The 27505-nt window shown below is 44.6% G+C and overlaps 1 protein-coding gene across 1 annotated transcript in view; it reads right to left on the reverse strand.

Annotated features, from left to right (window-relative positions):
• Positions 1-27505, reverse strand: part of LOC132870285 (NACHT, LRR and PYD domains-containing protein 12-like) — a 202983-nt gene that overhangs the window by 17597 nt on the left and 157881 nt on the right. The window contains exons 15-16 of the mRNA XM_060903920.1: positions 19285-19458; positions 7016-7210 (exon numbers count right to left, since the gene is read on the reverse strand). Of these exons, the coding sequence (XP_060759903.1) occupies positions 7016-7210; positions 19285-19458 (369 nt within the window). The remainder of the gene's footprint in view (positions 1-7015; positions 7211-19284; positions 19459-27505) is intronic.

The raw sequence follows: 27505 nt of genomic DNA on the forward strand, positions 1-27505 counted from the left end.
TTGGATTGTGGGGGAAACCAGAGCACCCAGAGGAAACCCATGCATACACGGGGAGAACATGCAAACCCCACACAGAAAGGCCCTCGCTGGCCACTGGGTTCGAACCCGGAACCTTCTTGCTGTGAGGCAACCGTGCTAACCACTACACCACCATGCCGCCATAAAACTGCATACTGCCCTGATCGATAATCTTCATAAATATGACAGTTATACTCAGGGGCATCAGAAGCATTTTTAATGTGGGGGGGACATCTTGGCAGGGGGGTGGGGGGTCCTCCCCCAGAAAATTTTTAATTAATTAGATGCCATTTCCTGCATTCTGGTGTATTTTTAACAGGTTGTTAAACACCTGATTTTACAGACAAAAGTCACTTAATTCAATGACTATTTTAGAGACTCAACAATAAGTCCTCATTCAACTCATCCATATATTCATCAGCCTGTTTTTAAACCCACTGCTCTGCCTAAGATAATGAGATGAATGTGACACAATTTGTCACCAACAATGACTTTATGGGTGCATTTTACTTTTTATTTTGTGTTTTCTTTTTTATTTAGTTTTAGATGTAACACAACATACCACTGTGCCAAGCAATAATGACACCCAACTGTATGTTTAAAAATAAGAATATTCATAATTTCACACAATGAACAGGCATGACATGGCATCATGCAAACTTCATAACACAAAATCACACTGTGTCAAGCAATGACACATAAAAGAGAACTTCACACAATGAACAAGTGCAGTTTTGTCAACCTACATGCAATGGTGGTACTACAGTAACAGATTAGTATAACAAATAGATTTATAGATATAACTCCTTCTTACATTGGTGCCACCACAATTTCTACCACTTCATAACTTTTATCCCCCTTTCCTTCACAATCCACCTGGAATAACATCCATCTCTCTCCATTGCTTTCCTTTCTACTATTCCTTCCCCATACACTGATTTCCCATGTTACTTTCCAGAAAACTGGCAAAGACCAGACAAAACAAGTTCTTCAAATCACAACAGGGAATCAATAAATATCATCAGAGCAGACTTGACCTCATTCTTGGCATTACAATAAGGTCACCCTACTGGGTTTGAATTAAATGATAGCTAACATTAAGCTAGCTGATACATCTCCTAACACTGACTAGCCAGCTAACTGCTTTAACATTTCCACTGGGACAAAAAAAAAAAAAAAAACTGTCCTGTGAGGAAATTTTGACTGACTTTCCGCTTCTTTGTAAAGAATGTCCTTATGTCCATTGTGTCTGGGGAGGGAGCAAATACTGTAAACAATCCATCATCAACCAAGAATACCCCATTAGGCTAAGCTTATTTCATTGTTTAGTTGAACATTAACGTGGCCTAGGGTTAATTTTGAGGGCATATAACAAAAAAATAAGGTTTTAGCAAAAGCCAGAGGTGTGACCAGAATGGCATGTGTGGGTGGGCAGTTAGCTCATCTGGGGGGGCAGAAAACAATACCTGAAAAATCGGTGGAAAACCACTACTACAATTACTAGGCCTAATAGTCCAATAATAATAATAATAATAATAATAATTCAATTCGGTAATCAAAATATGGTCACACTAGCATAAATCATGACCGTCAATTTTGTTAACAGTGTGGAATTTTTTTATGAAGTTTTTTTTTTGTTTTGTTTTTTTGTTTGTTTTTTTTTGTAAAGAAAAAAAAACTAAACTAACTTTTTTTGAAAAGCCTAGCTATGCTGAATGGAAATTTAATGTTGACATTGAAAATGTTGGGATGCACCATCTACTGGTCTTCATGAATAGCTGACCTTTGACCTGGACCATTATCTACAGTACAAGTCTGCGGTTACACTTAGCAAATTCTGAAACAAATTCATTCATGTCTAGATTTTCTGTGATTTCCTTCTCATGTGCCAGAATGACTAAATTTTTCTTCCTTGAATGCAGCATTGTTCTGCGTAGTGGAGTGAGGATGCGGTTCAAGGTGGAGAAAGAGCTTTCGCATGCAGCTGAAGACACGCCAATGACAAGTGCTGTGACATATATTGAATGCAATATGGGGAAGGCCTCTTTGTACTGCTGAATGCATTTGCATGCTTCAGAGAGGTTAGCATCAGTTGACAATTTATTGAGCAACATTGCTTTTGCCACAGAAATTTCATTTTCCAAGCTTATGCTGTTAAGCTCTGTGCCTGCAAGCACCTGAAGTGGTTTCAGGAGAGAGGGCTCAAGAAAGGACTTTGATTTTGGCAGGAGAAATGATGTGGACCTCATCAGTTCAACATTTCTCTGAGAGAATCTTGTCTCCATCTCTACAATAGCTCTGTCAAGAATGTTTAACATGGCCCTTTTAAAAGTTTGATTAGGAGCTATTTGGTCATCAGAATGTCCAAGTGTTGACAAGACAACGCTATCACCAAGCTGTGAATTAACTTTGCGTTTTCTTTTAGGTGGGGGCGAATTGGTAGGCCTACTTCCACCCTGAGAGAAATGCTCCTGCCAGAATGATTCACTCCTCATCTCCTTCAGAGTAGCCAGTGAAGCTGTCACCACCTCCCCAGCAGTGCACATATCCACTGCTTGGGCCTGCAGAATGGCATTAGCTGGTTTCAGTGCACCAAGGACCTGAAGGAGGAACTTTCCTGTGTTAAAGAAACACTGTCGTTTTAATTGGGTCGAAAGACCCAATGCCTCTGTGCTGATGTCAAAAGGAGCAGTGTCATCCTCTGCTACATCTGAGAGAAGCCCTCTGATTGTGTCCTCATTGGTGACAATGGACTTCGTGACCTCACAATTACTGGTCCACCGTATTTCCAGTAGTCGTTTCAGTGTAGGTGTGTTGTATGTGTGTGCAACATAATGTCTGTGACAAAATGTGTTTAAAGAATTTGACCAGTCAAAGAACTTCTTTGCCAGGGGTTCTGCTTCCATTGCGTGAACCACTGCCAAATGGAGCTGGTGGTTGTAGCAGTGCACGTATGGAATGTACTTCCCCACTTTGTTTTGCAACAAAGCTTGGACACCACCCCTTCCCCCAGACATGACAGACGCACCATCATAGCACTGACACACTAAATTGTCTGGTCTGTAACCCAGGTCAGTCAAATGTGAAAGAATGTGGTCGGAAATGTACTCAGCATCAAGCTGATGTAGTTCAATTAATCCAATTAGGTGTTCCTTGGGGACAGAGTTTTGGACAAATCTAATTACTACAGACAAATTCTCTATGTTACAGCGATCTCTGGTGCCATCACTTTTAATGCAAAGTCCAGGAGAGTCTGCTTTCTCTTATCTGGCTTGGATATTGTTTAGCACCATTTTGGTGAGGGTTTCAATTATTTCATTTTGTATTACGTTTGACGTGTATTTTGCATTGTCTGGGATATGTTTTACAATTTCTGCCAATTTCTCATCTTTTTTGACTGTATATTCAAAAAACTTCAGGAAAAGTCCCTCCTCCCCACCCTCGTGATTGTGACCACGTAGAGCCAGTTCATTGACAGCCAGGAACTGAACGGCCTCCCCAATGCTCTTCACATAGTACCTGTTTTTTTCTATCTGCGTTTGACCCAGCAGGTGAGCTATGCTTTCACCAGTCTCTGCCCAACGCTGGTGTTCCTGCCACGCAGACATTGATCTGACGTGCGGGAGACTAGACGCATGTTTTTGGAAGCCGGCGTCTTTTTCAAGGGCTTTTTTCCAATTTGTGAAGCCACGTTTGGTAAATATATCCTCGTGGTCCGAATGTGAAATGTTAAATTTGCGGCAGGCAAAGCAAAAGCTGGCATCGTGGATAACGGAATACTCGAGCCACGGTCAAGAATGATACCAGCTTGCACTAAAGCACCGAAGGGTTTGTCCAAATGGGCGCTTGGGGTAATTAGTTAAAATAGGCTGGGACAGGCTATCCATATTTAAGTCGGAAGGGACGTGCACATCAGAGGTTTGGGAGGACTGCGTACTTTGTGAAATGCAGGGGTTTTGAGTTCCTGAAGCGGCCACAGAACTGCAGGATGGCACAGACCTATTCAGATCCTGTGGAGGGCTTTGCTCTGCGTTGGCAGCAGCGGTGCTGGGCTCAACAGCGGAGTCAGAAGCTTGCGCAGTGACGGGCGGACGAGGTCTGCTTTTTAATGAGCCACCTATGCATGTCTTTTGGTGTTACGTACTAGTTAATAAAATGTTTTAATAACGTCTGTGTGGGTAATGCTTAGTGGCTGGCTGCCTGCCTAGGCTGGCAATTCAACTAGCTAGCACAGTCTCCTAGTCTTAATAATAGCAGGCTAGCACAGGCAGACTGCTGTAACTAGCTAACTTATCTACACAAATCAACAAGTAAATGAAACGAACAAGCTCAACTCAACAAAAACTACTACCACTACTTTGTGAAAAGATGACAGAGAAGAACGAAATAGGAACTGTATGGGCACAAAGTAAACTCCCGCACAGCGTTGTGCTTGCTAGTTGAATGGAGGAGGACTGACACGCCCCCTATTCAAACGAACCAACTGGAAAGCAGTTTTTACGATTTTTCTGCCCCTTAAGGTTACGGAGGGGGGAAACACGATAACAAAAAATAATTAAAGCTATAAACTTTGCAGATATATGCTGTTTTTAAATCAACACCAGCATTTATTCTACCAATACAAGACACAAACAGAGATCATAAATCGTGGCCTTTTTTCTGGCCAGTTTTCTTTGGATGGACAGGGCATTTCTCAGGAGGGCAGGACTTGTCCCTGGGGGGGCAGTGCCCACCCCAGCCCCCCCGTGGCCACGCCCCGGGCAAAAGCCAGACATTGTGAGGTGGCAATGGGGCTGACGTCACTTCCTCCACTTTCGAGCAGCTGCACGAACATGTCTCTGCTTGCGTAATGCGCTGAGGTTCACTCGCGTGCGGCGAGTTGTTGTAAGAAACGCCCGGAAAACCCGGAGTGGATTTTCAGTGGTATGTGTATTCTCTTCTCGATCAAGTGGAATGGATTCTTTCACGAAGCAATAAAAACGGCGCTGGGTGAACTAATATTTTATGTAAATGTGGGAGGGTCCAAACGAAGAATTATGAAATGTGAGGGGGACATGCCCCCTTCACATTCAATGGTGGCGGCGCCCATGATACTGATATCTCTCAAATCAGTGCAGCTCTAAAGAATCACAGATTTTGATTTTTTTCTCTTTCTACCTTGATAAATGATGCCTTTATAGTTATGTTTATCTTTTCGCTGAATTAATTACTTTTTCTTCCTGTCCAACTGTAACAATTTCAATTTCTTTCCAAGTTCTTTAAATTATTATTATTATTATTATTATTATTATTATTATTATTATTATCAATTTCTTTTGTCTTCATATTCTTTTTTCCCCTTTCCTGATTTATGATAATTTAATATTTAATATGACTGATCCACCTCAATTAGCATGACGACTTGCGGATCAGTCCAATATTGTAACACAAACAGCGCTGCAGATGATACACAACTTATAGTTTTGCTTTTCCTTTCTTTCAAGGAATCATTTTATTAAAATAACGCAATTTAAAGCTTCAATTTTTTGAAGAGGGCAGTTAGTTTGTGTCTCAGGTGCAGTTTGTGTGATTAGTTACAGTGTTGTAGTAAATTTCACAGTGATTTCAGACACACTGCAGTCGGATCAAGTCCCGTTTTGTGCTGCAGCTTCTCACATACGTCCATCTGACCCAAAGACTCTGTGACAAATCATCAGTGTGCAGTGAACAGAAACAATCTTCCTCCTCAGGACATTGATGATGAACCTAAAACCTCTGCTTCAGTCTCACTATTAGAGAATGTGTCTTACTGAGGAGCAGGTCATGTGACTCTCATACCCCTTTTCCACCAAATCAGTTCCAGGGCTGGTTCGGGGCCAGTGCTGGTTCACAACTCGTTCAACTTGCGAGCCAGCTGAGAACCAGTTTGCTTTTCCATAGCTCGCGGTGCTAAGGGAAGCCACATCATTACGTCGCTGTATACGTCAGTTACGTCACTGTATACGTCAGTTACGTCATTGTATACATTAGTTACATCGCTACGTTTGCATAAACCTTGGCGTGAATATCGAAGAAAAAACAACACGGAAGAAGCAGCAGCAACAACAATAATAATAATGGATGACTTCGCATTTGTACAGCTGCTGCTTCTCATTGCTTAAAAATGGCGATCTTTTGCGGTCTTGTTATTGTTGTTGGTCTTAACAACTCCGCCCCCCCGCTGACGTAAGCGGTTCTTTCCTCAGGCCCAGCAGAGAGTTGGTGCTAGTCTGGAACCGGTTTTTCTGGCCCCAGAGCCAGTTCTTTGTCAGTGGAAACAGAAAACCCGGTTCCAAACTAAGCACTGGCCCCAAACCAGCCCTGGAACTGCTTTGGTGGAAAAGGGGCATCAGAGAGATGATCTTACCTCAGTGTCTCCAGTTTACAGTGAGGATTCTCCAGTACAGCACAGAGACGCTTCACTCCTGAGTCTTCCAGATTATTAAAGGACAGACTCAGTTCTCTCAGGTGTGAGGGGTTTGATCTCAGAGCTGAACTCAGAGCAGTACAGCCTTCATCTGAGACACCACAACCCCGCAACCTGCAGAGACATAATGACACACACTTCATCAACAGATTTTCATCTTGGTGTAATAGTGGTTGTGAAGATGATGTCTCTATTCTCTTCACCAATCACAAGCTATTATTAATAATGACTTAAACATCACCTCTGTTACTGACATTAAGTTTACTCGAGGTGCAAATGATTCAGCAAAAAGTCAATAATTTAAAGGTTTAAGTGAAGAGTCAGGTTTTGCAGAATTTATCCCTGCTTGACTGGATTTTTAATGATCATGTATTTAATTGTAAAATTATTTCTTTAAAGTAAAAGTGATCTTGAGAAGACATGATCACTTCATGACTAATATATTTGTTCTGCATGTTTTACTTTTACAGAAAATTTCAATTGATAACACTGTATACAACTATTAACTGCTGCTTTAGTGAGTTATTGTGACTCTCAGAGAGATGATCTTACCTCAGTGTCTCCACTTTACAGTGAGGATTCTCCAGTACAGCACAGAGACGCTTCACTCCTGAGTCTTCTAGTTTATTCCAAGACAGATCCAGCGTCTTCACAGTCAGATGCAGTTCTCTCAGACTGGAGGTTTCTGAGTTGAGCACTGAGACCAGAGCTTCAGCGCTTCTCCATTTAATTGCATCACAACTGATCCTGAAGGAAATAAAATAATACATAATAAACTCACACAAATGATCAAACAGGTCCTCAAATCTTTCACTGCACCATTTCATTTTCATAAATGACAAAAGTACAAACTCCGAGTTGACAATACACTGAAATGCTGTAACAGTAATTCACAGTTCGAGCTGTTCAGATTTGAGTTTTCTGCTGCACACGTCATTACTGACACATGGGATAAACATGCAACATCAAATCTGATCACCAAATTGAGAAATAAGTGTCTGATCTAAAATATTTATAAGAGGAGAAAGGAAAAGAGCTTCAAAGGTCAGGTTTAGATGAAGCAGGCAGAGTTCGAGGCAGAGTCATATTTATCTGAACAGATCAGACATTTGATTTGTTCTCTAATTATGCCGCTTTTCCACTACAAACGCGGCTGAGCCGTGCCGTGCCGAGTCGAGCTGAGTCGAGCTGAGCGGGGCTGTTGGAGTTGCATTTCGACTACAACCGCGCTGAACCGTGCTGGCTGGAAGTGGGTGGACACATTGGGTGGAGTTAGCGAAAGTGGGTGGACGTCACGTGATGTCGTTAAGCAGCGCAAACAGTGACATCAGTGACAGTGGCGGAACAAGTCAGAGCCGGGCCGGGGGCGGGGCAAATGACCGGGCCCTTTATTAAAGCTTATCATAACATCATTTTAGGCTACAAAAACGAAGTCCTTCAAACGAACATGTAACTCAGAAACAAAAAACATTAGGATACTGTACATGGCTCATAATAAAACATCAATAGCCTATACTGCGCACATTATTTGAAGGGCATACGAATGAGCGCTCAGAGGTTGCAACGGTGACAGGAAGAGTCAGAAATAAAAGGAGGGCGGTGCAAACCTCACTGAATGCACTGTGTTTACCAATTTCAACACTACAGGGTGCAACTATGTTATTTTGTACATTAAGTCCTTCAAACGAACATGTAACTCAAACAAAAAAACATTAGGCGACATACTGTACATGGCTCATAATAAAACATCAATAGCCTACTGCGCGCATTATTTGAAGGGCATACGACGAGCCTTGCGCTCCGCGAACTCGTCCACGATGCTCTGTATGTCACTGTACTAGGCTACAAAAACGAAGTCCTTCAAACGAACATGTAACTCAGAAACAAAAAACATTAGGATACTGTACATGGCTCATAATAAAACATCAATAGCCTATACTGCGCACATTATTTGAAGGGCATACGAATGAGCGCTCAGAGGTTGCAACGGTGACAGGAAGAGCCATGTACAGTATCCTAGTGGTCTTTTCAGCGGTAGTCTCACGACCCGAATAGTAAACAATAAACATGGAGGACATGGAGTCGTTAGTGTTGCTGGTCTTGGTGCTGTGGCTTGTTGTCACCGACAACGCGGACAGATACTGGCAAGAGCGTATAGATGAGGCGAGGCGCATAAGGCTTCAGAAATTCTCGTAATTCATAATTCTTCTCCTTCCGGGTTTGCGGTGTTTACAGATCCCAGCGCGCTCGCGGGGCGTGTGTGGGCATGTGAGGACACTCCTCCTCACCAATCAGTGCACAGGGGAGTGTCTGCTCACGCCCCCAACCTCACTCGGCACGGCTTGGCTCGCTTCAGCCCCACTCCAAAACGGTGCGAGTTTTAGGGGCTAAGCAGGGCTGAAACGAGCTGAGTCGTGCTGGTTTTTGGTAGTCGAAACGCGAGCCGTGTCGGGCTGAAGTGAGCTGAAGTGAGCTGAAAAAGGGTAGTGGAAAAGGGCCATTAGTGAGTGACTGAAATGATCATAGCCCAGTGCTGAAGGAGTTTTATGGAGATACTCATGATGAGCTCATTGTCTAACAGTGTGTGTGTGTGTGTGTGTGTGTGTGTGTGTGAGTGAGACAGAGAGAAATGTGTGCAAATGTATGTAAAAAAAACCCAAGTTGACTAAATGTGAAATAAAAAGAAGCCACCTCAGTTCACTTCCCTCACCTTCATACACAACGGTATCATGAACTAAAATGTATCACAAATCCTGACAGTACTGCTATTCAACCACTACACTGAGTGGTGCTATTAATCCCACTCACGGAAAAGAACAAAAAAATACCCTTCACAAAAGGTTAAGTGATGAAGTGACAATTTTACAGTTTTCAATGCAAACAGTCAATAATAGTCAGAATCAGTTAAATACGTCTCTATGAAATTACAAGAGCAAGCTTGCAAAAAAACAAACAAACAAACAAACAAACAAAAAACATAGGGCCCCATTAAACGTTGGTGCACATGAGGAAAAAAAAATCCACAATGCAAGTTCCAATGGCAGATGAAAGCTGACCGAAACAAGAATAAAGTTCACTCACTCTGTTACCGTGCTCGGTGGATGAATCAGCGGTTGAGTTTCAAACAAACTACTCACGAACCCGGCAGTCCAGGATGCGGTGAGCAAGACAATGGAATGGAGGCTAGTCACTCCCTGTAGCAGCAGGCAGTCCAGATAACAAATAAGTCGTTGAGGAGCGAGCTGTTCTTCCAAACATGGCTTCACTAGCTTTATCAGAGTTTGTGTTCACTTAGTCTGATGTCTTGTTGCAATGAAGAAAGTTCAAACTTGACACTTTTCTTGCTGTTACAACATACGTTACAGCACTTGATACATCCACGAATACAGGAAAAGAACCACGAAAACAATTAATTTGGTAGTCCACTTTTAAACTTAACAGGTGAAAGCAAACACTCTGGAGCCTATCACTAAAGACACTCATTAACATTTGGGCCAGTAGCTGTACTCAGTCTCCAAAAATGTTAATTAAGCCTCTTTTTATGAACTTAACTGCTCCCGTTCAACATCTGTGAACTTTGGAGCCCAAACGTATTCTCTCCTTCAACTCTGTGTCATAGGTAGCAGCAGATTCAAGATTAATCACTCTAAATTCTAATTGGCCTGATACACATCACTACTTCTAAACTCACACAGGATTGGTTACAGCAAGGGTTTTTAAGACATTTCAGTGGGAAACATCTCATCTCATCTCATCTCATTATCTCTAGCTGCTTTATCCTGTTCTACAGGGTCACAGGCAAGCTGGAGCCTATCCCAGCTGACTATGGGCGAAAGGCGGGGTACACCCTGGACAAGTTGCCAGGTCATCACAGGGCTGACACATAGACACAGACAACCATTCACACTCACATTCACACCTACGGTCAATTTAGAGTCACCAGTTAACCTAACTGCATGTCTTTGGACTGTGGGGGAAACCGGAGCACCCGGAGGAAACCCACGCGGACACGGGGAGAACATGCAAACTCCACACAGAAAGGCCCTCGCCAGCCACGGGGCTCGAACCCAGACCTTCTTGCTGTGAGGCGACAGCGCTAACCACTACACCACCGTGCCGCCCCATTTCAGTGGGAAACATGCAAAGAAATAAAAGTAAAAGAAACCAATAAGAAAGTAAAAGAAGCCAATCAAAATAAAAGAAACTAATGCATTGTAGTAACTGCAGTAATTTTCCATAAACATAGGGTAATTTACAGAAAATTATTAACATAGTAAAGGCCAAAATCATTACAATTTTAAAATGGCCTTACAAACAGAACATCCTATCCCTTGGGCAGTGACCTCCCCGTGGATGTTGCTAAAACCGATGACGTCCCATTCTAGGTTTCAGTAATTGCCTGAGCCGAGCAGTAATGGCAGAGTACTCACTATGGAGAAAATGGAGAATTAATGGAGCAGTCGTCTGATTTCTCTGCTGGATATGCTTGCCTCAGCAGCAATATCTCGCCCTTAAGCCTCGGTCACAACCGGCCGTACATGCTCCTACGGCTGGTCTAAGTGCAAAAAACGCAAGAAACGCATGGAGGGCACGCGTGAAACGCACGGAGGGCGTGCGTGTGATGTGCTGATTTTCGAGCCGTAGACTGGCCGCAGACCGGCCGCAGAGGTTCTTTGTCATGTCAAACAACCTCTACAGGCGCTTACGTTTTTTTCAGGTTGCAAGACAAACTTACGGCCAATGTGCGTCTTTCTCCACGAACAAAAAAAATGCAGCGATTTGGGAAACGCCAAAAATCGCATGGTTAAAAAATCGTACGTCCGGTTGTGACCTAGGCTTTATGTGGAAGAAGCGAATGAACAGAGAATTGAATGAACAACTGAAAGTCAGATTGTTTCAAAACAATTGGCTACAAGATCGGCCTTCAAGAAGCGAAAACATATGGGTAAGCATGAAATCTCATCTCATCTTGTCTCATTATCTCTAGCCGCTTTATCCTGTTCTACAGGGTCACAGGCAAGCTGGAGCCTATCCCAGCTGACTACGGGCAAAAGGCGGGGACAAGTTGCCAGGTCATCGCAGGGCTGACACATAGACACAGACAACCATTCACACTCACATTCACACCTACGGTCAATTTAGAGTCACCAGTTAACCTAACCTGCATGTCTTTGGACTGTGGGGGAAACCGGAGCACCTGGAGGAAACCCACGCGGACACGGGGAGAACATGCAAACTCCACACAGAAAGGCCCTCGTTGGCCATGGGGCTCGAACCCGGAACTTCTTGCTGTGAGGCGACAGCGCTAACCACTACACCACCATGCCGCCCGCACCAAATCTCATTTGGATAAAAAAACAACAACAAAAACAACACGTTGTTTATCTGCATTTAGATTAATACATGTAACTTCCATCCATCCATTATCTGTAGCCGCTTATCCTGTTCTACAGGGAAGCTGGAGCCTATCCCAGCTGATTATGGGCATGAGGCGGGAAACACCCTGGACAAGTCGTCAGGTTATCGCAGGGTTGACACACAGAGACAAACAACCATTCACACCTACGGTCAATTAAGAGACACCAATTAGCCTAACCTGCATGTCTTTGAACTGTGGGGGAAACCGGAGCACCCAGAGGAAACCCACGTAGACACAGGGAGAACATGCAAACTCCACTCAGAAAGGCCCTTGCTGGCCGCTTGGCTCGAACCCAGAACCTTCTTGCTGTGAGGCAACAGTGCTAACCACTACACCACCGTGCTGCCCACATGTAACTTGTATTGTGTAATTAAATTGCCAGTATAAGATTATTTAATTTGCTTCAGAATGTGATTGTCTCAGTTCATCTGATTATTTAATTAGCCTTTTATGTTTTATCAGTGAAAATGCATGCATGTACAGTGCTGCTTGAAAGTTTGTGAACCCTTTAGAATTTTCTATATGTCTGCATAAATATGACCTAAAACATCATCAGATTTTCACACAAGTCCTAAAAGTAGACAAAGAGAACCCAGTTCAACAAATCAGACAAAAATATTATAATTGGTCATTTATTTATTGAGGAAAATGATCCAGTATTACATATCTGTGAGTGGCAAAAGTATGTGAACCTTTGCATTCAGTATCTGGTGTGACCCCCTTGTGCAGCAATAACTGCAACTAAACTTTTCCGGTAACTGTTGATCAGTCCTGCACACCAGCTTGGAGGAATTTTAGCCCATTCCTCCCTCAAGAACAGCTTTAACTCTGGGATGTTGGTGGGTTTCTTCACATGAACTGCTCGCTTCAGGTCCTTCCACAACATTTCGATTGGATTTACAGTAGGTCAGGACTTTGACTTGGTCATTCCAAAACATTAACTTTATTGTTCTTTCACCATTCTTTGGGAGAACAACTTGTGTGCTTAGGGTCATTGTCTCACTGCATGACCCACCTACTCTTGAGATTCAGTTCATGGACAGATGTCCTGACATTTTCCATTAGAATTCGCTGGTATAATTTAGAATTCATTGTTCCATCAATGATGGCAAGCCATCCTGGCCCAGATGCAGCAAAACAGGCCCAAACCATGATGCTACCACCACCATGTTTCACAGATGGGATAAGGTTCTTATGCTGGAATGCAGTTTTCCTTTCTCCAAACATAACGCTTCTCATTTAAACCAGAAAGTTCTATTTTGGTCTCATCCATCCACAAAACATTTTTCCAATAGCCTTCTGGCTTGTCCACATGATCTTTAGCAAACTGCAAACGAGCAGCAATGTTCTTTTTGGAGAGCATTGGCTTTCTCTTTGCAACCCTGCCATGCACATCATTGTTGTTCAGTGTTCTCCTGATGGTGGACTCATGAACATTAGCCAATGTGAGAGAGGCCTTCAGTTGCTTAGAAGTTACCCTGGGGTCCTTTGGGACCTCGCCAACTATTACACGCCTTGCTCTTGGAGTGATCTTTGTTGGTCGACCACTCCTGGGGAGGGTAACAATGGCCTTGAATTTCCTCCATTTATAAACAATCTGTCTGACTGTGGATTGGTGAAGTCCAAACTCTTTTGAGATGGTTTTGTAACCTTTTCCAGCCTGAGGAGCATCAACAATGCTTTTTCTGAGGTCCTCAGAAATCTCCTTTGTTCATGCCATGATACACTTCCACAAACATGTGTTGTAAAGATTAGAATTTGATCGATCCCTGTTTTTTAAATAAAACAGGGTGCCCACTTACACTTGATTGTCATCCCATTGATTGAAAACACCTGACTCTAATTTCATCTTCAAATTAACTGCTAATCCTAGAGGTTCACATACTTTTGCCACTTACAGATATGTAATATTGGATAATTTTCCTCAAAGTATAAATTACCAAGTATAATATTTTTGTCTCATTTGTTTAACTGGGTTCTCTACTTTTAGTACTTGTGTGAAAATCTGCTGTTGTTTTAGGTCATATTTATGCAGAAATATTTTTACAATTCTAAAGGGTTCACAAACTTTCAAGCACCACTGTACATGTATGTAAGTGACTGCTTATGTTCTGCGACTTTTATTTTGAAATCCCTTGGTGATGATGTGCATGCGCAGATAACAGCTCCAATATGGTAGACATTTTATAAAAGTATATTGGCGTTTTCAGTCTGACTTTGAACATACAGCACACACACATGGTGTGAATCCACCTTTGTCTAAGTTTTCGAAGCTTTTTTTTTTTATGTCTCGACAAAGTTGGAATTCTGAGTTGAAGTGTTTACAAGTGGCAACACGGAGTGTTATGCTGCGTTCATGTGCTATGGGAATTATGGTAAATACCAAACGCCGACATGGAAAGCACACATGAACGCCCCCTCTTGTGGTATTTTCCACTGGGCAACTCGTAGAAAATTTTGATACACGAGTTGCCGAGATGAGATGAACTTTAACCTTTTCAACATGGTGGCGAGCGGTACAAGACACTTGAATGTTAAGCACTGTACGCTACTAAAGTTTTTTTTTTTTACTAGTACTAGTGGGTAGTTTTTGTGTCTATGCAATGTTGCGTCATTAACAAGTGTAATATAATACGCTAGAAATCTGTTTCCTTTAAAAATGTGTTGTTATGGTTTGTTTTTACCTATCCAGAGCAGACGCTATTGCTAACGATAGCTAACTAACTATTGCTAACTTGAATCTGGTCCACCATCTTTAATTTGTCAACAACAACAAAAGCATGTGAACACAACACACTGATAAATACCACTTCCCAACTGGAAAATATCTTCTTCCCATAGCACATGAATGCAGCATTAATGGATTGCCGAATGGACTGCTAGTTTGCACCCTTGGAAAGTGGAGCGAGGTATGCAATGTCTGTTTTTTTGTTGTTGTCAAGATAATTAGTGAAATGTGTGAACCGTGAGTGTCGTTGTTGAGGACATGTGACTATGAATGTTTTGTAATGTATGTAGGCTGTGCTTATTGGTAAACGTGTAATTATTGTGAAGGTGTAAGGTGTAGGAATTGTGCTTGTACACGGACTTTTTTTATCTTTATTACTGGACTAGTCTTCTTGTTTGTGAAAGATGTATACTTTGTTATTAAATTTTAGTTTCATGGTGCTGAAGGAACAATGAAATAAATGTGAATGCACCCGTTTTGAGACTCCATCTGCCTTTTCTTCCGAGGGCTGCTACAATGTATGTTGCATAAGTTATAACACCTATCCTGTTTTAATGAGTCAACCCACAATCAATGAAGTCAAATCAGTCTTAGTTGAGCAAGTCGGTAACGGTATTTCTTACTTTCACCATAAATTTTTATTTATATGACTTTGGTCTATAGCTGTCAAAGGCCTCAGCCTTAAAACCGGTTACCGCTGTGACATCATGCTCTCATGGTTGGCTGGCTCAGCAGGGCAGCTCAAATGCCAAATTTGAGGTCAATTTTAACTTTCAAAGATATATTTTTGTTATTCCCATTTATGCAGCATACAAGAGTCAAGGATGGAGATACTATCCACTCAGAAGTTAATTAAACGAAACAAATCTTTATTCCTTTCCCCAGAAGAACCGCCTCCTTCCATTCTGCCATCAACTGATCGTGTTCAAATAACGCTGTGGAGAAATCGCTGAACTTGATTTTATAGTCTATGGACGTGACGTGACCTTAGGCAGCTGGGCCATAGAAGGTTCATGCTGCACGCTACACGCTACACGTTCACGTGAAGAACCGGACCCTGGGCCATTAAACTTCATGCTTGGATGTTCACATGTTGCGTCTGTTCTACTTTGACCGAGTAACCAACAATATGGACTCTTCGGATGACGACGATTGCCTCATTCTGCTTTTACTGAGACAGAGGAAGAGAAAAAGGAACAGAATTTGGAGCCGAGAACACTTCCTTCTGAGAGAAACCCGTGGTGAATTTCACCGAACATTCTATAATCTGCTTGACAATCCCGATGAAGAACTATTTTTCAATTATACCATTCAATTATATTTTTTCTGAAGTTTTCCCCTGAAAGCATAGAGTTATCTCCCTAGACCCGTTCTGATTGGCTGGCGCGGCGGTGACCGCATGCATTGACTGGAATTTCCATCTTCACGCCTAGAAAAAAGTGTGCATGTTCATTTCTCGCTTCACGCGTGAAGTGTGCAGCGTGCAACGTGAACGCCGTTCTATGGCCCAGAGCAAGTCATGCTACGTTTGTCCACTTTTCTTTACACGCGTGTAGCGTGCAGCATGCAGCGTGCAGCGTGAACCTTCTATGGCCCAGCTGCCTTAGTGATTACTGACAGGCTGTCTCAGTGTCACCTGCGAAAAAACCAATCACGTTTTAGAAAAGAAAAAAAAACATGCACTTTCAAAGATGCTTCATAGTAACGAGTAATGAGGAGCTTCATAGAAATGTAGTGGAGTATAAAGTACAATATGTGTCTTTCAAATGGAGTGGAATTAAAGTAATAAGTTTCAAAAAAAAAAATACTCAAGTAAAGTACAGATACTCAAAAAGGGTACTGAAGTCTAGTACTCAAGGAAATTTACTTGGTTACTGTCCACCTCTGCCTGTCAGTAACGCGATAGAGAGTGCCACTTCCAGTCAGACTGGAACATGACTGGTCTGAACTACAACACCCAAGAACCAAAGCGCCCTCTATCACCTGTCTATTAATTACACCTGTCAATCATCTCATCTCATTATCTCTAGCCGCTTTATCCTGTTCTACAAGGTCGCAGGCAAGCTGGAGGCTATCCCAGCTGACTATGGGCGAAAGGCAGGGTACACCCTGAACAAGTCGCCAGGTCACCACAGGGCTGACACATATGCCGCTTTTCCACTACAAACGCGGCTGAGCCATGCCGTGCCGAGTCGAGCTGAGCGGGGCTGTTGGAGTTGCATTTCGACTACAACCGCGCTGAACCATGCTGGCTGGAAGTGGGTGGACACATTGGGTGGAGTTAGTGAAAGTGGGTGGACGTCACGTGATGTCGTTAAGCAGCGCAAACAGTGACATCAGTGACAGTGGCGGAACAAGTCAGAGCCGGGCCGGGGGCGGGGCAAATGACCGGGCCCTTTATTAAAGCTTATCATAACATCATTTTAGGCTACAAAATGTCCGCAACTGCGGTGTTTACCAATTTCAACACTACCGGGTGCAACTATGTTATTTAGTACATCTAGTCCTTCAAACGAACATGTAACTCAGAAACAAAAAACATTAGGATACTGTACATGGCTCATAATAAAACATCAATAGCCTATACTGCGCACATTATTTGAAGGGCATACGAATGAGCGCTCAGAGTGGTGACAGGAAGAGTCAGAAATAAAAGGAGGGCGGTGCAAACCTCACTGAATGCACTGTGTTTACCAATTTCAACACTACGGGGTGCAACTATGTTATTTTGTACATTAAGTCCTTCAAACGAACATGTAACTCAGAAACAAAAAAACATTAGGCGACATACTGTACATGGCTCATAATAAAACATCAATAGCCTACTGCGCGCATTATTTGAAGGGCATACGACGAGCCTTGCGCTCCGCGAACTCGTCCACGATGCTCTGTATGTCACTGATTCAGTGAGCTTTTAAGCGGTAGTCTCACGACCCGAATAGTAAACAATAAACATGGAGGACATGGAGTCGTTAGTGTTGCTGGTCTCGGTGCTGTGGCTTGTTGTCACCGACAACGCCAACAGATACTGGCAAGAGCGTATAGATGAGGCGAGGCGCATAAGGCTTCAGAAATTCTCGTAATTCGTAATTATTCTCCTTCCGGGTTTGCGGTGTTTACAGATCCCAGCGCGCTCGCGGGGCGTGTGTGGGCATGTGAGGACACGCCTCCTCACCAATCAGTGCACAGGGGAGTGTCTGCTCACGCCCCCAACCTCAGTCGGCACGGTTTGGCTCGCTTCAGCCCCACTCCAAAACGGTGCGAGTTTTAGGGGCTAAGCAGGGCTGAAACGAGCTGAGTCGTGCTGGTTTTTGGTAGTCGAAACGCGAGCCGTGTCGGGCTGAAGTGAGCTGAAGCGAGCTGAAGTGAGCTGAAAAAGGGTAGTGGAAAAGGGCCAATAGACACAGACAACCACTCACACTCACATTCACACCTACGGTCAATTTAGAGTCACCAGTTAACCTAACCTGCATGTCTTTGGACTGTGGGGGAAACCGGAGCACCCGGAGGAAACCCACGCGGACACGGGGAGAACATGCAATCTCCACACAGAAAGGCCCTCACCAGCTACAGGGCTCGAACCCGGACCTTCTTGCTGTGAGGCGACAGCGCTAACCACTACACCCCCCCCCCCCCGTCAATCATTTCCTGGTTAATCAGCCCATGCTATATAAACACCTCTCCCACACTAACCCCATGCGAAGTATTGTACAATGTCTTACCCGTCATACCAAGCCTTGTTATTCTGCCTGCCTTATCATGTCCTCGACCCTCGTTATCGTCTCGTTACTCTTTAGTCAAGCCCTTATTACTCTGTCTGCTGATCGATCGACCCCTGCCTGTCCCTCAACTTCGATTTCGCCTCGCGTTTTGGATTTGTTTGCCAGTCTGTGTTCCCCACTCTCCCCTGCACATACATCCCTAAGTGCCTGCATCCTCACATCACCCAATCTGGATGCAAGTTTCCTCAAAATAAAGCTGAAGGTCTGCACTTTGAGCTCATCTTCATTATTTAATTTCATCAACAATATACTGTGAAGGACAACAATAATAACAAAAAATAAAAAATAATTATTTATATCCACATCAGGCCTGGATTTAGGGGGGTCCTGGGTTTAACTTGGGGGGGATATCATATTGAAAATCGACATTCCACACTATCGTTGAAAATTTCATGCAAGTAGAAAGAAAAGTTAAAAAGAATGATGAATGAAACTTTGTAATGTTTTTTTGTTGCACTTGTTCTGACAGTAAAATTTGAGCCATGCTGCCTGTTAAAAGCTTCGATATCTCAGAAACTAATGCAGATACAAGCCTGGAATTTTATACACTATTTATTGGGAATAGTGACTTTATTCAAAAAGTATGAAGCAAATGTGAGATGGTCAGTTGGGAACCTTTTTTTAATCTGGTGATAATTCATTTTCATTAATTTCTAAAATAAAGTAATACATTTCAGGTACATTGCAGTCGGATCAAGTCCCGTTTTGTGCTGCAGCTTCTCACATACGTCCATCTGACCCAAAGACTCTGTGACAAATCATCAGTGTGCAGTGAAAACAATCTTCCTCCTCAGGACATTGTTGATGAACCTAAAACCTCTGCTTCAGTCTCACTATTAGAGAATGTCTTACTGAGGAGCAGGTCATGTGACTCTCAGAGAGATGATCTTACCCCAGTGTCTCCAGTTTACAGTGAGGATTCTCCAGTACAGCACAGAGACGCTTCACTCCTGAGTCTCCCAGATTGTTATTATTCAGATCCAGTTCTCTCAGGTGTGAGGCGTTTGATCTCAGAGCTGAACTCAGAGCAGCACAGCCTTCATCTGAGACACCACAACCACACAACCTGCAGAGACACAATGACACACACTTCATCAACAGATTTTCATCTTGGTGTAATTTTTACTTTAAAGATGAGTGTAAAATTAATTTTATTATTCAGAATGTCATGAGGATTTAATATCACCTGTTTATTCTCATTAACAGTGTAATTAATAATGATAATACTGAGTGTTATATTTAGTTTCTCTCCTCTGTTGTGTGTGATATTAAACCATCAGCAGCTGAAGCTGAACGGAGAACAGCAGAGAGACCATCAACTTTAATCAGAGAGACAGAGAGAGAGAGAGACTGAATCTCAGATGGTTCTCTACTAGACTTATAGTGCACTACACAGGGGCAATAAACTTGTTTCTCCAGAGTCTACAGAGTGGATTTATAAAACACTATAGATATATATTATTGTAGAATCAGAGAAGTAAACAATGATTATTTCATATAAAGCCTACAAACATTCAGCCACTCGTTCTTGAGACAGCGTGCGAACAAGAATTTCAGAAAAAATGGACAGAAAACCTGAAAACCTACAGGTTTTACCTCTCAGTGTCGGAGGAATAAAAATGTCAGTGTAATTTATGATGTTCGTTTGTCTAATTACTTTTTATCCTTCAAAAAAGAGGGAGCACATATAAACAGTGCTGTAATTTCAACACCAGTCACCTGTCAGCAGAGGTGGACAAAATACCCAACTTCATTACTGAAGTCAAAGTACAGATCCCACTGGGCAAATGTTACTTCGATACAAGTGAAAATTGTCCAGTCAAATTTTTACTTAAGTTAAAGTATTGAAATATTTGCTTTTAAAAATACTGAAGTATTAAAAGTACATTTTCTGTCAACGCATTGTTGTATTATTGCCAAAACCTAATGCCTCTGAAGCAACCGACTGGATTTACTGACTAACTTGTAGAACCTGTCGAATAAACACCTGGTAGAACGTTACAAAATGAAACACAACTTACAACCAAGCAGAATCATCAATAAGATGCTTGCTAGTTTCTTTCTTTGGCTACATCACGTATGATGCACCAGTATGTCTGTCGGCAAGCCGTCACTTTCTACCTGTCCTGTCCTTACCTGTCCTCTGCGTTTACGTGTATGTATGCCTGTTTATCCAGGAATTTCTAACAGTATCAGCGCTTCATTACGATCGCGAGGCACCATTATCTATTCGAGCCACTGTGGATTATGTTCACAAATCCGGTGGCGACCGAGGCTACCATCAGCGTCTCCCCAGAAACCTGGCCTGTGTTTGGGTCTTGCCCTGCTGCTCCACGCAGAAGTGCCGGAGAAAGTGGGGAAGGTGAGGTGCAAAAGTGAGGATGCGTCGACTTTGTCACGATCAAAATCACACTCACCTGGTGTTTCTTTTCCCGGGTCCACCGGCGGATCTTCCTGTTTATCCAGAACGGCGGAGGGTGTTTACACCCAGGAGAAGAGGCATCGGACATCACAATCTGAGCCATCTACCACACCGATCCTGGATACCTGAACATTTCGTCGCAACGAGAAAAATGGCCTTGGCAAATGTAAGGTCAGTCACAAATAAGGCCTTTATTTTAAACGACTCTTTTACTTCGAAAGACATGCAGGTTAGGCTAACTGGTGATTCTAAATTGACCGTAGGTGTGAATGTGAGTGTGAATGGTTGTCTGTGTCTATGTGTCAGCCCTGTGATGACCTGGCGACTTGTCCAGGGTGTACCCCGCCTTTCGCCCGTAGTCAGCTGGGATAGGCTCCAGCTTGCCTGCGACCCTGTAGAACAGGATAAAGCGGCTAGATATAATGAGATGAGATGAGATCTGGACTTTTTATTCCTGGTGGAGACGTGGCTTTGAGGGAATGACTTGAGCGTGTTCTCGGATCTGTGTCCTACAAACTGCAGCTCCTTAAACTTGCCACGAACATCTGGAAGAGGTGGAGGGATTGCTGTAGTTTTCAAAAATGGATTTAACTGTTCGGTCATTCAAACCGATCTATACAACAGTTTCGAATCCCTTGCTTTCCATGTTGAGTCTACAGATCCGTTGCTCTGTATTCTTATCTACAGGCCACCCAATATGAATAAAGACTTCATAAAGGAGTTTGCTGACCTGCTGTCATCAGTAACTGTGCAGTATGATCGCATTCTGATCCTGGGAGACTTTAATATACACATTTGCTGTCCTGATAAGCTTATGGTCAACGAATTTAATAATGTCCTGGAATCCTTTGATTTTATTCCATATGTCCTCCACTCAGCCCTCACCCACCTGGAGACAAAAGACTTGTATGTAAGAAAGCTGTTCATAGACTTTAGCTCAGCATTCAACACAATCATTTCTCAGCAGCTCATTCATAAACTGGATCAGCTGACAACTGAGCAACAACACCGCATCACTGGCTAAAAAAGCCCAATAACGTCTGTACTTCCTCCACAAACTGAGGAGAGCAAGAGTCTTGGCCCCCATCATGCACACTTTCTACAGAGGCACCATCGAGAACATCCTGACCAGCTGCATCACCATGTGGTACAGTGCCTGCACCGTGTCCTGCTGCAAGACTGCAGCGCATCGTGAGAGCAGCTGAGAGGATCATTGGTGTCTCTCTCCCTTCTCTAATGGATATTTATAACTCCTGCCTCACCTGCAAAGCCATCAGAATTGCAGGTGACCCCACCCACCCTTCTCACAACCTCTTCAGTCTGCTGCCGTTGGGGAGGAGACTGCGGAGTCTCTGGGCCAAAACCAGAAGGCTCAAGAACAGTTTCTTTCACCAGGCGATCAAGAGGCTCAACTCCCTCCCTGTTCTGCCCCTCCTCCCCCCTCTGCCCCCTGCCACAGATTCTGCTCGCACATCCCCCTGCCCCCCCTTCAGCATCTGACATGTCATCCTCACAGTTTTCTCCCCCCCCAACACACACACACACACACACACACACACACATACATCTCAACGTTCATTAACACACTGAACTCAGGGACTGCACATCTCACTTTACCTCGCTCATTTGCACTATTCTGCACTACCTCACCTTAACAGCTACTAGTTTATTGTTTATACTGCTTATTTCATGTTTACCTGCTATACCTCAAGTGCCCTTGACTGTTTATTTGCACCAATTTACGTGTGTGTGTGTGTGTGTGTGTGTGTGTGTGTACTAGTGCATCTCAAAAAAATAAGAATATTGTGAAAAAGTTCAAAATTTTCCATCAGTTATTTAAGAAAGTGAAAATGTTATATATTATAGACTCATTACACATAAACTAAAATGTTTCAAGCATTTTTCTATTTTAATTTTAATCAGTATGACATACCGGTACAGTACAAAAACATAAAAAACCATCTCAAAATATTAGAATATTTCATTTCGAGTTTGAGTAAAACAGTATGAACACAGTATATCTCTCGGTCTAGTTCAGTACACACAACCACAATCATGGGGAAGACTGCTGACTTGACTATTGTCCAGAAGATGATCACTGATGCCCTCCACAAGGAGGGTAAGCCACAAAAGGTCATTGCTGAAAAGGGTGGCTGAAAAAGTTGCACAAGCAACAGGGATGGCCGCAGTCTTGAGAGGATTGTCAAGAAAAGTTGATTCAAGAACTTGGGAGAGCTTCACAAGGAGTGGACTGAGGCTGATGTCAGTGTATCAAGACTCATCACGAACAGACATCTTCAAGAAAGGGGATACAACTTTCGCATTCCTAATATCAAGCTACTCCTGAGCCAGAGACAATGTCAGAAGTGTCTTATCTGGGCTAAGGAGAGAAAGAAATGGACTGTTGCCCAGTGGTCCAAAGTCCTCTTTTCAGATGAAAGTACATTTTGCATTTAATTTGGAAATCATGGTTCTAGAGTCTGGAGGAAGAGTGGAGAGGCACAGAATCCAAGGTGTTTGAAGCCTAGTGTGAAGTTTCCACAGTCTGTGATGATTTGGGGTCCCATGTCATCTACGGGTGTTGGTCCACTGTATTTTATCAAGTCCAAAGTCAACACAGCCATCTACCAGGAGATTTTAGAGCACTTCATGCTTCCATCTGCTGATGAGCTTTTTGGAGATGCTGATTTCCTTTTCCAGCAGGACTTAGCACCTATCCATAGTGCCAAAACTACTACCAAATGGTTTGCTGACCATGATATTACTGTGTTTGATTGGCCAGCCAACTGACCTGAACCCCATAGAGAATCTATGGGGTATTGTCAAGAGGAAGATGAGAAACACCCAACCCAAAAATACAGATATGCTGAAGGCCACTATCAAAGCAACCTGGGCTTTAATAACACCTCAGCAGTGCCACAGACTGATCACCTCCATGCCACACCGCATTGATACAGTAATTCATGGTAAAGGAGCCCCAACCAAGTATTGAGCGTATAAATGAATTGTGGCAGCGGGGGCGTGGTCAAGCGCTGGTCTGTGACAGGAGGGCGGAGTCACTACACCTGAGAGCAATTAACCTGTGTTTGTGTGTCTTCCCAGTGACCGCGCCCTATATCAGGAGGGAGAGCGAGAGCGGAAGGAGGTCAGCCCTGAACAAGACGCCAGTTGTGTGTGTCTGTTTGAGTATGAGAAGTTGTTAAACTGAAAAGTCTAGCAATAAACGCTATTGTGAACCTGATCTCTGTCCTACCGTCCTCTGTGCTCCACCCACCAATACTGAACCGCTACAGTGGTGCTGAAACCTGGAACGTGGAGCACCAACCCAGCAGCCCCATGGAATCCTCCCCATTCGCCGACCTGGTCCACGCCCTCGCCACAGCTCAGCAAAGCCAGCACCAGGCGCTCGTCACACTCCGAAAGGAACAAGAGCGGCGCTTCGAAGCCCTGGTGCTGGCCCAGCAGGAAGATCGCGAGGCGTTCCGGCATCTCCTCACGTCGGTGGGGCCCACCAGCACTCCGGCCGCGGGCCCGTCTCCCCTCACTGTCACCAAGATGGGCCCGCAGGACGACCCCGAGGCATTCCTCACGTTATTTGAACAGGTCGCCGAAGCCTCGGGGTGGCCGATGGAGCAGCACGCGGCGCACCTTCTCCCCCTGCTAACGGCAGAGGCACAGCTGGCTGCGCTACAGCTCCCCGCTGACCGCCGGCTGGCCTACGCGGACCTCCGCCGGGCTGTCCTCCAGCGCGTGGGGCGCACACCGGAACAACAGCGCCAGTGCTTCCGCACGCTGCGGTTGGAGGAAGTTGGCCGGCCGTTCGCGTTCGGCCAGCAGCTCCGGGACGCCTGCTGGCGGTGGTTGAGGGCCAATGATCGCGACGCTGAGGGAATCGTCGACCAGGTGGTACTGGAACAGTTCATCGCCCGCTTACCAGCCAGAACCGCAGAGTGGGTCCAGTGCCACCGCCCGGCGTTGCTGGATCAGGCAGTCGAGCTGGCGGAGGATCATCTGGGCGCTGTCCCGGCGGCAGGACAGCAGATGGCATCATCTCTTCTCTCCTCTTCTCTCTCTCTCTCTCTCTCCCCTTCCTCCTGTGTCCTGTCCTCGCCCCATTCCCCCACCACGGAGGCGGGGGCCGGCACCGGCCCGCCGCACCCGCGGTGCCCTCCCGTTTCTCCCTTCTGTGTCTGTCTCTACCCCACCTCAGGTGAGTGAGCCCCAGATCACCGGTGCAGAGGGAAAGCCCAGGCCGGTTTGCTGGCGCTGCGGGGAGCCGGGCCACCTTCAACAGCAGTGCACAGCAATGGAAGTGGGCGCGGTGGTTCGGATCCCCTACGTGCCAGAGGCCGCCCTCGATCGGGCCGGAGCGTATCGCATACCGGTGAGTATCCAAGGGGCTACATATCAGGCGTTGGTGGATTCTGGTTGTAATCAGACCTCAATTCGCCAAAGCCTGGTTCAAAATGAGGCATTGGGGGGAGCACAAGGGGTGAAGGTGTTGTGTGTGCACGGGGATGTTCACCGCTACCCTTTGGTGTCGGTCCACATTATTTTCAGAGGGGAAAAATTTATAGTGAAGGCGGCGGTTAATCCTCGCCTTACCCACTCTTTGATTATGGGGACTGATTGGCCGGGATTTCGGGGTTTAATGACGCGCCTATTAGAGAGTGGGTCCTGCCATTTGACAGGGGGAGGTCCCGGTGTCGCTTTGGCGGGAGCAGCTGTCACAGAGCCGTCTACGTCATCTCCGCGTCAGAGTGAGGACCCGCCGGCTCCTCCTCTCTCTCGGGGAATCCCTCGCAGATTTCCCATTAGAGCAGTCGTGAGACGAGACTCTACGGCATGCGTTTGACCAAGTGAGAGTAATCAATGGTCAAACGCTCCAGCCGAACGCCACCCCATCCTTCCCCTACTTCACGATTATGAAGGATAGATTATACCGAGTGACGCAGGACACTCAAACTAAAGGCTCGGTCCCACTGGCCGATGGACACAAAACGTATGCAAAAAGGACACAGCGGACGAGCAAAATTTCGGGGGTGGCTCTATCCGTTTTCATCCGCTCCAGAAATGGACAAAAATGGCGAAAATTTGCGAAAACAGAACGGAAAAGAACGGACGTGGGTAGTATATAGCGGGGATGTTAAACGCATGTTCATAGGAAGCGTAGCGGATGAAAGCGGATGGAAGTGGATGACAGCTCCGAAGGGGTTACCGGTGATAACTGAGAAGCGGACGCATAGCAGAAAGAGCGGATGCATAGCGGATGAAGAGGATGCATCACGTACGCCTAACGGAAACAAAGGGGATGTTGCGCGGATGTATATCGGATGCAGACCGTTCACTGCGCATGCGGGGGGTATGAATTGCGTCTGCTCCGCGGATATAAAGGGATGCAGCACGCACGCCGTCAGCATAAAGCGGAAAGACGTGCTGGCGGCTACATCGATACATCTCTACTACTAGATGATTTTCTCCCCCTTTTTATACAAAATATCGATTGTCCGCTAGGTGTCCTTCTACATACTCTAGACATACTCCAGACATCCTAAATATACGAGATACATCCCAGATATAAACGCTTTGTCCGTTTTGAATACTTTATACACGAGATACATACGCTTACATCCTTTCTATTTCCGTGCTACTAACGATGAATAGACGTTTCATGTACCTTATCTTTCCTCCCTCTTTCCGTTTTCAGCTGCAGCGGATGTGAGTTGCGAGGATGCCCAGAGGATGCAGAGAGGATACAGCAGACGTTTAACGGATGATAACGGACATAGAACGTTTGTTACTCGTATATGTCGCGGATTTACATCGTACACGGCGGAAAGTTCATCCGTTCTAAAAGTTTTGTGCAGCTCAAAACTTTTTGCGCGGATGAAATCACAGTGGACGGATGCTCGATGGATAGAGCGTATGAAGCACGTATGCAATGAGTACACAACGGATGCGTAGCGTTTTCCAACGGATGGCAAAGATTTTTTTACGCTTTACATCCTCTTTGCATCCGTAAGTGCAGTGGGACCGGGCCTTAAGGAGCGAATCATGCAGCTTTTAATTCCAAAGAGCCGCCGGGAATTGGTAGTCCAGGTGGCTCACTTTAATCCCATGGCTGGACACTTGGGGCAGGATAAAACACTAGCCCGAATAATGGCCCGATTCTATTGGCCGGGGATTCGCGGCGATGTCCGTAGGTGGTGTACGGCATGCCGCGAATGACAGTTAGTAAACCCAGCGGCCATTCCAAAAGCGCCTTTGCGCCCTCTACCGTTAATCGAGACCCCGTTTGAGAGAATTGGGATGGATCTCGTTGGGCCATTAGATCGGTCAGCACGAGGGTACCGCTTTATATTAGTTCTGGTGGACTATGCAACGCGATACCCGGAAGCAGTGCCTCTGCGCAATATCTCAGCACGCAGTATTGCAGAGGCACTCTTCCGCGTCATCTCCCGAGTTGGAATCCCGAAAGAGATTCTGACTGATCAAGGCACTACGTTTATGTCACGAACACTGCGTGAACTGTATGGGTTATTGGGGATTAAGCCGATCTGCACCAGCATGTATCAACCACAAACGGACGGTTTAGTGGAATGGTTCAACCGCACCCTCAAAAATATTATTAAGAAATTTGTAAGTGAGGACGCACGTAATTGGGATAAGTGGCTCGAACCCTTGCTGTTCT

This window comes from Neoarius graeffei, chromosome 22, assembly GCF_027579695.1.
Source record: "Neoarius graeffei isolate fNeoGra1 chromosome 22, fNeoGra1.pri, whole genome shotgun sequence".
Taxonomy (NCBI): Eukaryota; Metazoa; Chordata; class Actinopteri; order Siluriformes; family Ariidae; genus Neoarius; species Neoarius graeffei.